Raw genomic sequence first — 16,164 nt, forward strand, 5'->3', positions numbered from 1 at the left:
TTGTCATAACCAGGTTTTAATCTAGGTCTTGCCTCTCCAGAGAATGGTTGATTAAAATTGCTGGAATTAAATCACGGAATTATTCTTTCCATTCATTCTTTCTTAAAATCCTTTTACGCCTCTCACACACAGCCTTAAATATCAAAGAGACAAGTGTGAAAGCTTAGAAGAGAAAATCCATACCATTTATTCTCCTGTAAGAAAATGTTCCTGCAAATATATGGGGAGAAATCTTGACTGACTATAATGTGGTTATTGTGTTTCTATTTTGAAATATGATGGGAGAAGCCAATGGTCTAACAAGATAGATGATCATGAAAACCAATAGCCACTGCACTTCCCATGAAAATGTATGATGGATCCAAGTTATAAAGATACACAGAAAAAAAAAACACAGCACATTAAAAATATAAAATAAAACGTAAACCTGGAAAGCCCTGAGTACTGCATGATTGACCCCATCTCAAGTTAATTTCTTGACATGTCAAAAGAGAACTGCAGGCAATTGGGTCTGAAAATAATCTTTTCTTCCCTTGTGGTTTTAAAGTGTATCTCAGTAGAATGTTTGTCACTCATTTTTTCCTCTTGTTTGAGGAAAAGAGCTCCCCACTTCCGATCTTAATACTCAGTGCTTAATACTCATTTTTCTGTAGTATAGGTAAGCTAGAAGAATGCAAAAAGTCCTTTTATCAAAGGCACTTTAGAACTTTGGGCTCCTGCCCAGGAATCCACAAAAGACTTTACCCAGCAGGTAAAATATTCACTTAATTAATTTCATGAAAATAAGTAAAATAGGCTATCAGGAATAATGAATGCAAAAACTGTTAGCAGCTGAATTGGAGATTAATGCAATGCAGATGATTGATTTCATAATCATCATAAAAGATTAACAATCCTGAATAGTCTACTCAAATGTTTTTAAAAGTTAAATTATTATGGTGAGCATGAATGGATATTTAGAAAGTACTTCATTTTCTTCTTTTGGAGAAGGCATTTGTCTTAGTCTGTATCTCCCCAAAGCAGAGCCTCACACAAAGGTGTGGGAGAAGGTAGTGCTTTATTGCTGTTTGTTTATTTGTTTCTTTTAAATTTGATCCTAGGGAGCAGATATGAGGAAAAGGCAGAGTGAACAGGAAAGGGGGAAGTGCAGACACAAAGATGCTTTAACTTGTTGACAAGCCAACCACGGTGGGCAATTGGTACTCCATCTCAGACCTTTATAAATGTGGTTCAAAACTCCCCTGCCTGGGATGAAAGGAGAAGTGCTCATCTACTCCTGAATGTTCAGAAATTTGCTCATTCTACATATTAACCTCACTTTTACCAAATGAATTTGAGCTATTCAGCTCCATTTTTATAATAGTTTCATATGTGTCTATGTAAATGGAAAAAAAAATGTTTTTTAGATTCGGTACTGGGCTGCCCATGACAGAGAAGAAGCTGCACACAGAGTTCAAGTTAGCAGCCAAGAGTACTCGGCTAGGCTGGAGAACCTTCTGCCTGACACCCAGTACTTTGTCGAAGTCGGGGCCTGCAATAGCGCAGGGTGTGGACCTCCAAGTGATGTGATTGAAACCTTCACCAAGAAAGCACGTGAGTCTCATATTTTGATTTTAGGCTTGTCAAAAACTAACACTTGATGCAATTATGATGCAGGTATATATGAGGAAAATTTTCTACCTAGCTGTCTGAGAGCGTTTGGTTTTCAATGACATTCTTTTTAGCCACACAAGATTTCTTTTATAATGTTACTTATTGTAGTTAGTGAAAAAATGTGAAGAATGCCTTCGTACATTTAACGTTCCATTGTAGAACATTTTTGTTCTACATTTTGTAAAAACACTCCCCCAAATTTTTCACCGTTAATGTCTTCATTCTGTATTTATTAATTTAAGCATTGTTTTCATAGGAATGTATCAACAGCATGAGAAAATTAAAATTCTGCTCATTTTTATATGCTTTGATTTATAAACCTTCATCATTGCACCATGCAAATGCAAATTAAATGTTATAACATTATGTTTACTCTTATTACTGTGTGTTCTCATTGTCCATATAACAAGTCCACCTACCTTGCTCAGATTTCCTAGTCATTCTAATTTCTCTGGTTTCACTTTGATGTCTCTGTTCTTGAACCTAAGTTGAATATATACAAAAGGAGAATTTGTATGCAAGACTCAGGAATTTTGTAAGAATCTGAAGACATGATTACCATTAAGGTTTGCAAATCTATGAACTTCACTTGAAGGCAGAGAATCTCCTAATGAGATGACAGAACATAGTGACAAGACTTGTGTCAGACATAGGTTTGAGATCTGTCCCTGCCACTTACTATGTGCATGACAATAGACAAATTACCTTACCTATTTAAACCCCAATTTTGTAACATACAAAAGCAGTATTCATTCCTTCGTTCTTTGTTCCACTCTATTTATTCATTCATCAGAAGCATGCTATATGTCCAGCACTGTCATAGGTGGTGAGGATACAGACAAACCAAACCAGACCCAGATCCTCTTCTCACAGGGTTTACAGCCTAATGGAAGGAGACAGAAACTTAAACAAACAAAAATTCTGAAAAACAAATAAGTGTGGTCATGTCAGTTGTCAGGGAAAGAAAATGAATAAACAGAAAATTGAAAGTGACTTGGGTGGAAGCCAAATTCTGAATGGGTGGTCAGGAAAGACCTTTTTGGGAAGATGCCAGTTAAGCTAGGATGAGTGATAAGAAGGGCCCACAGTGCGATGAGCTGAGAAAAATTGATTGAGGCAGAGAGGATAATTAGTGTGAAACCTGAAGAGTTTGAAATGCTTTGTAGAAGGCCAGTGGAGCCAAGCATAGAGGGCAGTGGGGGAAGTGTGCTGGGGCCAAAATATGGAGGGCCTTGTAAGTCCTTGTAAGTGGAGAGTTTGGGTTCTTTCTAAGTGTGATAAGAAGCCACTGGAAGATTTTTAGGGCAGAGAATAAGATCTAATTTATGTTTGTTTAAAATATCATTCCGGCTTCTGGGCAGAAAATAGATAGTGATGGGTTAAGAGTGAAAGCAGAAAAGCCAGTTAGGAGGCTAACTCAGTATTCCAGGAGAGAAGTGATGGCTCACACTAAGTGATAACAGAGACAGGAGTAGAACATTTTCTGCAGGGAGGGTTGACAACATGCTGCTAATGTGGATGTTGGCGATGAGTGGAATAGAAGACTGAATAAGAAAAGACTGCCTCTTTTGCTTGAGAAACTGGGGTTTGCTTGTGCTATTGCCTGAAGATGAGAAAGACTCATGAGAGGCAGGCTTGGGGGTACATGGCCAATTATCCATCTAGACTATCTTACATTTCAGAATCTTCTAGACATTCAAGAGGAGACAGGCAGCTGGACACAAGTTTAGAAGTCAAAGGAGAGATTAAGGTTAGAGATAGAATTGTGGATATTTAAAGCCATGGGCCCAGATATAAGGACTTAGGGAATACTTAGAGAGAGAGGAGAGAAGGATGCACAGGATCAAGTCTTAAGTCACTCGAACAGTTAGAAGTTGAGCCAAGACTTGAAGCTAGCTAAGGATGATTAATGAGAAGGAGCAGCCAGTGAGGCAGAAGGAAAACACAGTTGTTAAACTACGAGTTTAAGAGATTCAAGAAGAAAGAAGGTGGCCTACTCTGTGGAATGCTCCAAAAATGTTAAATTTGAAAAAAATCAGTTAGATTCTGACATTAGCTTTGGCCAAGTGGATGTAATTGGTGACCTTGAAAACAGCAGTTTCAAAAGACTGGAAGAGGAAGAACCCCAGGTGGAGCATGATGAGAAGAGAATACTGGTTATAGTACTTACATCACAGGGCCGCTAAGTGTATCAAATAAACTCATGGATGTAAAGTGCTTAGTGTGGTGCCCGGCATATAGTAAGCATTCATCAAAATTAGGTGTTGTTGTTGTCAGTATCATTATCATCAGCATTATAATTCCTGAATGCAATGAAGTTTGCAGAACTGAAACTGGATATGGTGATCATTGATTGCATGTTACTATGTTTCACAGCTCCTAGCAAGCCTCCAAGGATCATCAGTTCGGTAAGGTCTGGTTCACACTACATAATCACCTGGGATCATGTCGTTGCACTATCAAATGAGTCTACAGTGACAGGATATAAGGTATATAAAAGATTACTAGATTATTCTCCACAAAAGCTTCATTCTTACAAAGAGTGATTGATGTTTGCAATTTTTGCTGTTTCGGTGAAACCCATTCAGTTTTCTTATGCTAAGCTGTATAGCAGAGCCAGATGACAGAGTGCCATGATAAATTTTGAATGAAAAAACACCTTCAGTAAATTTTAAGAAAATGCCATGCCAAGTGAGTAAGATAAATAGAATAACTGCTTTAAAGAATAGAATTGTTAGAATAATCCATGCTTAGAGAGGAGAGACAGAATGAATTCATTTTGTTGGGCAATGATGACTATAGTGTTGCCCAGCATCCTGCAAACTCTTTGATATATTGACGATTTTTTAGATTACTCTTTCTAGTGAAAGAGCCCTCATTTTATACTGTTTTATTAAAAAGACACATTTTTCCCATCTCTTTGAGTCATCTCAAAAAATCAAATACAGATATTTAAGTCACATCCTCTTGTATAAATCCTAAAAAATTGTAGAAATAAATTTTTGTGAATTAAAAATAACAATGAATTTTTCTGCTAATTTTAAATGTATTAATTTTTATTAATAAAAGTGTAAGCATTTTTATTCTGGTTTTATTATTAGGGCATTGCCTCATTATTATGACCTTATTAAGTATTCATATTTTTGGACTTTATAAGGTACTCTATAGACCCGATGGCCAGTATGATGGCAAGCTGTATTCAACTCATAAACACTCCATACAAGTCCCAATCCCCAGGGATGGAGAGTATGTTGTAGAGGTTCGTGCACACAGTGAAGGAGGAGATGGAGTGGTGTCTCAAGTCAAAATTTCAGGTAAACTAGTCATTTCAAACACATGTCAATGAAGTACCGTATGTTTTTAGACCACATAGATTTCCAAGAGTAAAGATAGGACTGATATTCACACCAATGCCATTATTTTCCTCAGTAGATTTGAAATGTCAAAGATGCCCTGAAACTTTATATTCTTCCCTTGTGAGTCAGAAAAGTAAGTTTGTGACTTGCCACATACTTGTTGATTATGATCTGGATGTCAAAGCACAATGAAAAACTTCTAAGATGAACAAGTTCAGGGGCTCTAATGTACAGCATGGAAAGTGTTAATTAACTTGATATGGTCATTGTTACACAATGTATATACATATATGAAATCATCACATTGTACACCTTAAATTCAATCTTTATTGTCTATTAAATAGTTTAAATAAAAAGCACAATTAAAATACCATAATGCAGTAAATGATACATAATAATAGATTATTAATAGTATCTAAACTTCTCTTATATCAAGAGGAAATTCACTGGACTACTTTCCATACTCTTCTAACCCCTTTTTACTTGCCCTGCACAAATTAAATAGAAAGACAGTAGATTATGTTTCCTTTATCTTGTCCCTCTCCCTATATGTTCCTTTTCTGTAAACCCTATTTTTCACAGCATTGGTAATTGGAAATACACATTTGAGGAAATGATTTCTTTCCTTTTTTGGATTTTCAGCACTCTATTATTTAACTTTTTATACTTTTTTCTCACCCTATAGTCATGATATAGTTTAATTGTACTGAAATAAAAATGATATTAATTTGAGAATTATGTGTGATATTAAGAAATACTAGAAAATAATAAATTAAAGATGGGAAGAATTGATTTATTTATATCAAAATAAATAAATTGGTAAATATTCACCAAGAAAATTTGGTGATTTATAGCCAAATAAAGGAATATGCTATGTATTAAATCAACAAGAAATCCTTTAACACAAAGCCAGGTTGTTAATAACTTAAATGCTAGCTTCCTCAAGCCACATTTTCATAAAACTTATCACAACCCATATAGTTTTTCTCCAAATCAAAATGTATTGGGCAATACATTGAGAAATTTGATTTTTAGTTTAAATATGATTATTTTGTCTTTCTAGAAAATTTAGAAATTATAGAAATCTTAAAGTAAAAGAAAATAGTCATATTCCAAATACTCTAAAACAACTGCTGTTAAATGTTTAGTTGAATTTACTTCTAATCACTCTATATGCATTATAATTTTATGTTTTATCTTGAATTGGTTTTATAAATTTCATTTAATATACATAATATTTTAAAGAAGTGTACAAATTAATTCATTTTTTATTATAAATAATACTTTTTAAGTATATTTTTATAAAGTAATCTTTCTGCAGGTTAAATTTAAATAATAATACAAAGTTTTCCTTTAGATTGACAAATTTCTTTTAAAATATTTATCAATTTATGTTCTTATTATCATTGTATATGCATGCTTTACTCAGTGTATCCCTTCAAGATTATTGTCTTTCTTTTTAGTTGTTACTAATTTGGTAAGAGATAATGGCATCTTTTTATTTTTGAATTGTTTTCTAAATTTGGTACTTCAGTAACAGACATTTTTGAATAGCTTTTACACTTGACAGGGCTGTTTCCCAGAAAGGAAATCAGGGGGAAATGTAGCCATTATGTCAAGGCTGGTAAAGTGCAAAAGAAATAAGTAAATAGCTCTTGAGCACTGACCTTCCCTGTCTAGAAGCCAGCCACAGCAGACTTTCACTCTCGTCATTTCCGTATCCTTCATTCGTCATTCCTTGTGTGAAGCAGAACATAATTCCTGGGATTTAGACTAGAGATTTGTAGCTAGTGGTGCCGTAGCAGTGACAGTAATATCAGTATAGTTATAACTAATGGTGTGTGGGTAAATGTTCAACAGCTGACTCTGCAGGATGAGGGAGAGCCTGGTTTATAGCATTTGCCAATTTCTGTGTTGTAAATATTGTCATCATGTCTGATTTCAACCTTCCCACATGATGCATTACATATGGAACTGGAAGAGTTGCTCAGTAGCACATCATTATATGGTATTGCCACCATACAGATGCAATAGGCACAACCCCAAGAACATTGATAACATTAAAATGTAGCAAAAATATTAGGAAGTGATGAGTTTTGAGTGTTTACTACCTTCATTTTAAGCTTTTTAACTTAACTAAGTTTACATAATTCAGTTTTAATAATGGTGTTTTTAATAAATTGCTAATAAATTTCCTGAAAATTTCATAATTGGATATGAGGAAGTGGTATGGGTCAATTTCAGTACGCCATGGTTACAATTTGACATTCTAGTGTAAGTAACTCATCTATGGAAGACACAGAGTATGCTTTTTTAAAAATCCCAAACATAGAATATTTTCCATAAGTTTCTCTTTTTTTGTCAACTAACGATGTTCGTATTAACTTAAGAATTTGTATAGTTTATCTCTTACTCTGACCAAAACTGTACAAAGAAACTGTAGAATTAACATTATGAAATGTCAGATGCTTAGTGATTGGTACTATTCTGAAATTTTCTTGTTTAGATTTGGATTTATTTGAAAATTGTTTAAATTATTTCAATGAGGAAAACATGTAACTACAAATGGAAAAGACAGATTTTCTTGTAAATTTAAAGACTCCCAATACTTTCCTTTGCTTTCATTTTTAATGCCCAAAATATGTAGCCAGAAATACAATACATTGCTAGATTTTAATGTTTATAAACACTATGCTGTTTGCTCATTTAATCATTCATTTCAACAAGTATACACTGAATACCTACAATACAGCAGGCATAGTTCACATATTTAAAATATGCTGAGGTTTATATATTTCCACATCTCTGCCTGTCCCTACTGCAATTCTAATGATTCTCTTGGATTCCAGTGTTGGCCTTGTGTAGTCCATTCTCTATGCAGCAGTCAGAAGGGTTCAAACGTAAATCAAATCATATAACTCTCCTCTTAGAAAGATGTCCTATAGATTGACATCTAAATTCCTTACTGTGGCTATAGTGCCTTATATAATCTGGCCATGCCAAACTCTTTCATTTCAGTTAAATGATTTCTCCCTTCCTCTATTGACCTTTCTCTTCTTAACACATCTGTGTCATTCCTACCTTGAGGCATCTGTACTTGTTCTTCCTTCTGCCTGGAATTCTCTGGATCTTGGCATGGCGAGTTTATTTTTGACATTCTAGATGCCACGTCTTCAGAGAAGCTATATATGTGGCCACCAATTTAAGGTAGCTCCCCATTCTGATTAATTTATCATTATAGCACACTGTTTAATTTTCATCATAATATTTATGACCATTTAAAATGATCTTATCTACTAATTTATACCTATTTATTGCTATCTTCATCCTTACTTGAATCTAAGCTCCATGGAAACAAACTCTTGTCTGCCATGATTGACCTTTGAATCTCCAGCACCTAGGGGACTATCTGGCACGTAGCAGGATTTTAAACAAAGACTGTTGAATTAATTCATGATGTCTGTATAGAGAAAAATTTAGTAACAAGAATAATTTGGGTTTATTTTATATGGCCTGGATAATTTTAAGGTATGTCCTGTCTATTAGACAAGAGAGGGGAATTAAGGGCATCCAAATGGGGGCAGATAGATCAAACTCTCACTCTTTGCTGATGATATGATATTATATCTAGAAAACCCCAAGAATTCAACCAAGAGACTCCTGGAATTGATAAATTAATTCAGTAAAGTGTCAGAGTACAAAGTCAGTACACACAAATCAGAGGCATTCGTATATACCAATAACAGTCAAGTTGAAATTCAAATAAAAAATGCAGTACCTTTTACAATAACCTCAAAGAAAATTAAATATCTAGGAATATATTTAACAAAAGAGATAAGAGACATATACAGGGAGAACTATGAAACACTAAGAAAAGAAATTATAGAAGATGTAAACAGATGGAAAAATCTACCTTGCTCATGGATTGGCAGAATCAACATTGTTAAAATGTCCATACTACCTACAGTGATCTACTGAATTAATGCAGTCCCTAGCAAAGTACTATCATCATTCTTTACAGATCTAGAAAAAATAATTCTATTCTTTGTATGGAACCAGAGAAGACCTTATATAGCCAAAGTAATCTTAAGCAAAAAGAATAGACTGGGAGGTATCAGTTTACCAGACTTCAAGCTGTACTACAAGGCTATAGTAACTAAAACAGCATGATACTGGCACAAGAACAGAGATATAGACCTTTGGAACATGACTGAGACTTTAGAGATGAAACCATCCACATATTGTCATCTAATCTTTGATAAAGCAGAAAAAAATATACACTGCGGAAAAGAATCTCTTTTCAATAAATGGTGCTGGGAAAACTGGATAGCTACATGCAGAAGATTGAAACTGGATCCCCACCTATCACCTCTTAAAAAAATCAATTCACGATGGATAGCAGACTTAAACCTAAGGCACAAAACCTTAAGAATCCTACAAGAAAATGTAGGGAAGACTCTTTCAGACATCAGCCTAGGCAAAGAATTTATGAAAAAGACCCCCAAAGCAATAACAGCAGCAACAAAAATAAATAAATGGGACCTGATCAAATTAAAAAGCTTTGCACAACCAAGGAAACTATCATTAGAGCGAATAGACAGCCTACAGAATGGGAGAAAATATTTTCTCCCTACACATCCAATGAAGGGCTGATAACAAGAATATATCTAGAACTCAAAAAATGAACAAGAAAAAATCAAACAACCCCGTCAATAGATGGGCAAAGGACATGAACAGAAACTTTTCAAAAGAAGAAAGAATAATGGCCAGTAGACATAAAAAAATGCTCAACATCTCTAATCATTAGTGAAATGCAAATCAAAACCATAATGAGATATCACTTAATCCCAGTGAGATTGACCTTTATTAAAACATCCCAAAGCAACAAATGCTGGTGAAGATATGGAGAGATAGGAACACTTTTACACTGTTGGTGGGACTGCAAATTAGTGCAACCTCTGTGGAAAAGAATTTGGAGATACCTCAAAGAGCTAAAAATAGCAATGCCATTTGATCCAGCAATAGCACCATTAGGCATCTACCCAAATGAACAAAAGACATTCTTTAATAAAGACATCTGCACTCAAATGTTTATGGCAGCACAATTCAATATGCAAGGATGTAGAAACAACCCAAGTGCCCATCAATCCATGAGTGGATTAATACAATATAGTATATGTATACAATGGAATACTACTCAATTATAAGAAATGATGGTGATCTAGCACCTCTTTTATTTTCCTGAATAGAGCTTGAGCCCATCCTCTGAAGTGAGGTATCACAAGAATGGAAGAATAGGCACCACATGTACTCGCCATCCAATTGACACTGACTGATCAACACTAAGGTGCTGACACAGTAGTAATATTCTTTGGGGGTTGAGAGGTCAGGGGTGGTTAAACTCACAACTAATAGACATGGTGAGCATTGTAGGGGGGAAAGGGCATGCCTCAAATCACGGTTTGGGTGTGGCAAAGTCATAACATGTAACCAAAATGTTTGTACTCCCATAATATCCTGAAATAAAAAAGAACTTAAAATAAGAATAATTTGGGCAATTTAAAACTCTAGTCTACATCTCTAGAAAATTGATGCACTTCCCCACTAGACACATGATTTGTATCATGTCGCGTGCTGAGCCACAAATTTGATTCTTATAAAGATGAAGACTTCATTTTAGACATATTCTAGGAATTTTATTAGACTGGGTAATCCGTAACTCCACTTCTCTCTGACCTGCATGCTATTATCTATTGTCTTAATTATCCATTATTGAATGTTTGCAGTGCATATCAAGGCACACGTAACATCGCAGAAACATCTCATCACAAGCATTCTATCTCTAATAAATTCTATATTGTATTTTAAAACCTTTCATTTTTATAAGTCATTCTGAGCTAAATTAAGAGAATGTGCACATCACTGCAGTATTTTGAAGATAAATTTCGAAGCTAATTTGGCTTAGTACATGGTTGCTATAAGTTTTAGAATATCGGTTACCAAGGATCCTTGGTCATAAATATCCACAGAGAAGCATATATTTAATTATTTATAGTGAACATGCATATTTTAACTATTTAGTTTTGAACAGACTAAAGATTTAGCCAAATCAAGGAAGACTTTTAAGGACATTTTAGAGTCTGAACTTCTTCCTAAGGGAAAGAAGTCAAAATTTGAAACCTTTAAGGCAGGAGTATCATGATCAAATTTTCTTACTTGAAAAATTATCTTAGTGATTGTGGAAAATATATGTAGTAGGAAGGTAATATGTAAGGAGACTTATTACAAGCTTATTGCCATAGAATGATTAAAAGATGCTGATGGTAGACTGGAAAGAAGGCAGTGGTGGATGTCTAGAGTAGATTCTAAAAGAGCAAGGCATCTTTTCCATTTGATTTAAAGTTACTACAGTTAATTGTTGACCTTCTGTCTTCTAATAAATGTGTAATTTATCCTGATGTTACCACTGATGATATAATCTAAATATTTAACCTACTATTTTTGTTAACTCCAAGCTATTAAGTTAAGCTATATAATCAAAGCCACTGACTTAAACACTGTGATGAAAAACACATTTTGGTTTTTTTGCTTTATACCCTTCTGCCTAGTAGCAGAAGAGGAAGGTCTAGGAAACCATTTCCTAGGTGGAACTTCCACTTTCACTCCATTCCTCCTATGCTCCTTTCTCCAGTGCCTAACTAGTGCAATATGAAAGGGACAGGAGGATAGTGGGATGTTTAGATTTAATTCATATATCATTAAATTTGTATTCGTGATTAACACATAATCAGATATTTTAGTTCAGGAGATGCAAATGCTGCCTCTTCAACTATTTTGAAATAAATATTTTGTTTCCTTTACTACATTTTGTGTGGGATCAATTTGAATCTTCAAGCATATAAATCCAGCATATATATCTCTAGGTTGACAAATAGCTTACATTTAAATTACCTCTAGTGCTCACTTTGGCAGCACATATACGAAAATTGGAATGATACACAGAAGATTAGCATGGTCCCTACACAAGGATGACACATAAATTACCTCTAAAATAGGTATTCTCTCCATTACCATTGAATCATGACTAATCAAAGCCTTTCCCAACTGTACAGCGGTACTTAGCACTCCTAGTTTTGTAATAAGTATGAAAATGAAAGAGAAATTATTTGTACGAAGTAATATTTTGTGAGTCTCTACATTTGAATTTGAGAGGCAATTTATAGCCCTGATGATGATGGACAACTGCCAGCTCAGGAAGTTCCCTGAGTCTTACTTGTCCTTCTGGAGCTTTGAGCACTAGTTCTGGAAGCACATTTTGCCACTGTGTCAGGCAACAGATAGCACCTCCGCATCTAAACTAACCTGGATTTTCCTGAATCTTCCTCCAGTTTTCTTTAGCTGGCAGCAAGTTCACACAACAGCCCCAACATTTTATTTTACTCATTTACTTAGACTCAGAAATAATTTGGATGAAGCATTCCTCAGTGCAACATATTGTAAGAATAGAAAGAAAAACTTAAAATAATCCTCCAAGATTTACTTATTCCCCAAATCATTCTGGTTTATGAAACAACACAGTCTTAGTCTCTGGAGCTGTACATTGGTGTAGTTCAGGACTGTTCCCTGCAGGGCATTCCTGGCTCATGTTCTCTCAGCCTCAGCTTAAACACTGTCTCTGATGGGGAGAGAATTCACTTATTTTACAAGCAGGCCTTAGACTTATCAATAGCTTTAATCAATAGATTACAGATCTCTGATCAAGTCTATAATGCTGGAACTCATTTCCAATAAGATTGAGCTCAGAGTGTAAAGCCATAGATTGCTATAAAGTTCTTCCTTTTGTTTTTTCTATCAGTGAAGTTTCTGTCAGGAAAGATGAAATATCTCTATTGAATTAGAGTCTTTAAAAAGCAAGCAAAACCCTTTGTAAGGGCAGCAAGACTGAATGTCTGCTGGCTTTGAGAAAAGCAAGAAACTGGAGTTGAAGGGAACCCACACTGGGGGTCTGCCTGCCTGCAGCACCGAGTGGGGCATTCATGGGACATTCCCTGGCCCTGGCACTCCCCCACCCCCGGCCCCGCTGCAGTCCACAGGCTACTGCCAGAGCAGCACTGGCTTCTGATTTCTTACAACCTCCCAGTTCTCCCCCTACTGCCTCTCAGTGGCAAGAGAATCTGGGAAATGTAGTGTCCACAATTTTACCCCAGAGAGAGAGAGAGAGAGAGAGAGAGGAGAGAGCATTGAAAGCCAGAGGAATGATGCCAAGATTCCAAGAGAAAATGCAGCACACCTTTTAGAAAAATAATTAGGTTTACACAACCACCATCAAAACTAACTAGGATAACCCAGCCAAATGTGGATTTTCAGGAAATGTTAAACAAAATGAAAAAAAGAAAATAAATTGGCTCTTAACTTTCATCTTGGTTTCATGGTACAGAAATTGATATTGGCAGTACCATTAAAATTATAGAACAGAAAACTGCATATATTAAAATGATATGATGAGAATATCTAAAAGGAATATGTACCCAAGATACAGAAGTAATGATTAATATCACTTGATCACTTAGACTCACAGCTAATAGTGTGGCCACTGTATTTAGTTATTCCCCGTATTTTCTTTTTCAGTATTCTAACAATATCACAATGGATATCTTTGTATATAGACCTTTTTTCTGAATTTCTCATTATTTTCTTAGGATAGATTCCTAGAAGTAGAATTACTAGATTAAAGGGCATGACCTTTTAAAAGACTTGGCATATATTTGGCAATTGCCAAATTGCTATCCAAACAGCAATGCCCACATTTTATAATTAAACAAATTTTTATAGCATTTTGTCATTTTAAAAATCTTTGTTAATTAAGAAAAAATATTATTTCATAGTTTTCATTACTACTGAGGTGAACATACTAACATATTTAAGAGCTATTTATAGTTCCATTTCTGTAAATTGCTGTTCATGTTCTTTGCTATGTTTCATATTAACAACTTTCTTTAAATTTTTGTGATCAACTCATAAAGTAAGATTATAAACCTTTTTATACCATATTTGTTACAAATATTTTTCCAAGTCTGTTTTTAATTGTTATTGATGATAAATTGATGCTGTTTATTTTTATGTAATATGATAAATTCTAATGATAAAAATTCTCAAATATTTAATGTTGAACATGAACAAGAAGTCACAAAATAATACATGTGCAGTCAAGTGCCACATAACGTTTTGGTCAATGATGGACCACGTATAAGATGGTGGTTCCATAAAAATAGTTCTGTATTTTTACTATACCTTTTCTCTATTTAGACATGTTTAGATACACAGATATTTACCATTGTGTTACAGTTGCCTGCAGTATTGAGTACGGTAACATGCTGTATGGGTTTGTAGCCTAGGAGCAAAAGGCTATACCATATAGCCTAGGTGTGTGATAGGCTGTACCATCTAGGTCTGGGTAAGTGCACTTTATGATATTCTCACAGTGATAAAATTGCCTAATGACACTTTTCTCTGATATATGTCCCCATTGATAAGCAACATGTGACTGGAAGTTCATTTATATGAAGTTTTACATGCCACTTAAACAGCATGTAAAATTTCTTCTAAAAGATAATGATTATTGCAAAATTCATTGCAGTGTTGCATCTGCAGGGGGTTGTTTGGAGGGTGGGTACCAGGAAAAGACTTCTGAGATGATGCCAATGTTCTGCTTCTTTCCCTGGCTGGTGAGTACACAGATATTGATGGTGTTGTCTATATTTTTAAAAATACTAATTTACATAATTTATTTCAAAGTTGTAAAAGTAAAAGGGAGCTGAAGAAGTTGAGTAAAGAATAGTTATTGAATTTGGCATTTTAGAGGTCTATATTAGTTTGCTAGGGCTGCCATAATAGTACCACAGACTGGATGGCCTAAATAATAGACAGCTTTTTTTTTCCTCACAATTCTGGGGCTAGAAGCCCAAGATCAAGGTGTTGGCAGGGTTGGTTTCTTCTGAGGCCTCTTTCTTTGGCTTGCAGTTAGCTGTCTTCTCCTTGTGTCTTCACATGGTTTTCCCTCTGTGTGTGTCTGTGTTCTAATTTCCTCTTCTTATAAGGACTCCATTTGTATTAAATTAGGGCCTACTCTAATAATTGTATTTTAACTTAATTACCTATTTAAAGACCCTATCTCAAATACAGTCACATTCTGAGGTACTGGGGTTAGGACTTCAACATATGAATTTGGGAGAGACAAACTTCTGCCCAAAAGAAGGTCACTGTTAATTTTAAGAGAGAAAAAATACGGTGGGTGAAAGTCTTGTTTTTCTATGCAAACCTTGAGTTTACATTCTAAAGAGAGGAGGCAAAAAAAAAAAATGAATAAATAACAATATACAACATTTTATTAGTGATACTATCTGAAGACAGCTGACAACAGTGAAGCTGGGATGGTGGGTAAAGCGTGGTGGAAGAGGGCTGGGTATCTGTTTTGAGTAGGAATGACAGGGAGGGGCTTTGTCTGATGAGCTAATGCTGGAAGAGAGGATGGAATGAAGTGAGAGAATGGTCCATGCAGTTATCTGGAGGAAAATATTCCCACCAGAACAACACAAAAGCCCTGAGCTGGGAGTATGTTTGGATGTTCAAGAACAGCAAGGAGGCCAGTATGGCTCCTTGCCATGGGAAGAATGGACAAAATAAGGCTGAAGAGATGGGTGGAACCTGAATCATAGAGAGGTTTACAGGTCCTGGTTAAGGACCTTGGATTTTATTCTAAATGTGATGAGAAGCCATTGAACCATTTTTAGAATGGGAAGTGACGATTAAATTTATATTATACAGTAGAGCATTTCAGCTACTCTGAGAGGGAAGTAGAAATCTCAAGAATGATGCGGGAAATCTGTGAATCTCTGGAAACAGAGAACAGTTAGAAGCCAAATGGTCATAGTCCGAGCAAAAGATGAAGTTAGCCTTGACTAGTGTCATAACAGTAGGAGAAGTGAGAAGCAGTTATTCAGGATTTATTTGGAAGAACACCCAACAGTATTTTCTGATGATTTGATGAGATGTGTAAAAGGGGATTTGGCAGAACTCCTTGGATTTAGATTGACTGGCACAATCATCTACTAAAACAACCGACAGAATCGTGTACTAAAGCAGAATCATCTACTGA

At 35.2% G+C, this 16,164-nt stretch overlaps 1 protein-coding gene and 1 non-coding gene across 3 annotated transcripts in view; both read left to right on the plus strand.

The window, feature by feature from the left end:
* The window catches only part of CNTN1 (contactin 1), a 342,876-nt gene that overhangs the window by 293,677 nt on the left and 33,035 nt on the right, over positions 1 to 16,164 (plus strand). For both annotated transcript variants that reach the window (XM_069489731.1, XM_069489733.1), the window contains 3 exons: positions 1,407 to 1,593; positions 4,030 to 4,142; positions 4,811 to 4,967. In XM_069489731.1, the coding sequence (XP_069345832.1) occupies positions 1,407 to 1,593; positions 4,030 to 4,142; positions 4,811 to 4,967 (457 nt within the window). The remainder of the gene's footprint in view (positions 1 to 1,406; positions 1,594 to 4,029; positions 4,143 to 4,810; positions 4,968 to 16,164) is intronic.
* On the plus strand, positions 11,966 to 12,073 carry LOC138397717 (U6 spliceosomal RNA). The gene has a single exon (XR_011235844.1). It is a non-coding gene; the product is annotated as a U6 spliceosomal RNA (small nuclear RNA).

Source organism: Eulemur rufifrons, chromosome 16 (genome assembly GCF_041146395.1).
Source record: "Eulemur rufifrons isolate Redbay chromosome 16, OSU_ERuf_1, whole genome shotgun sequence".
Taxonomy (NCBI): Eukaryota; Metazoa; Chordata; class Mammalia; order Primates; family Lemuridae; genus Eulemur; species Eulemur rufifrons.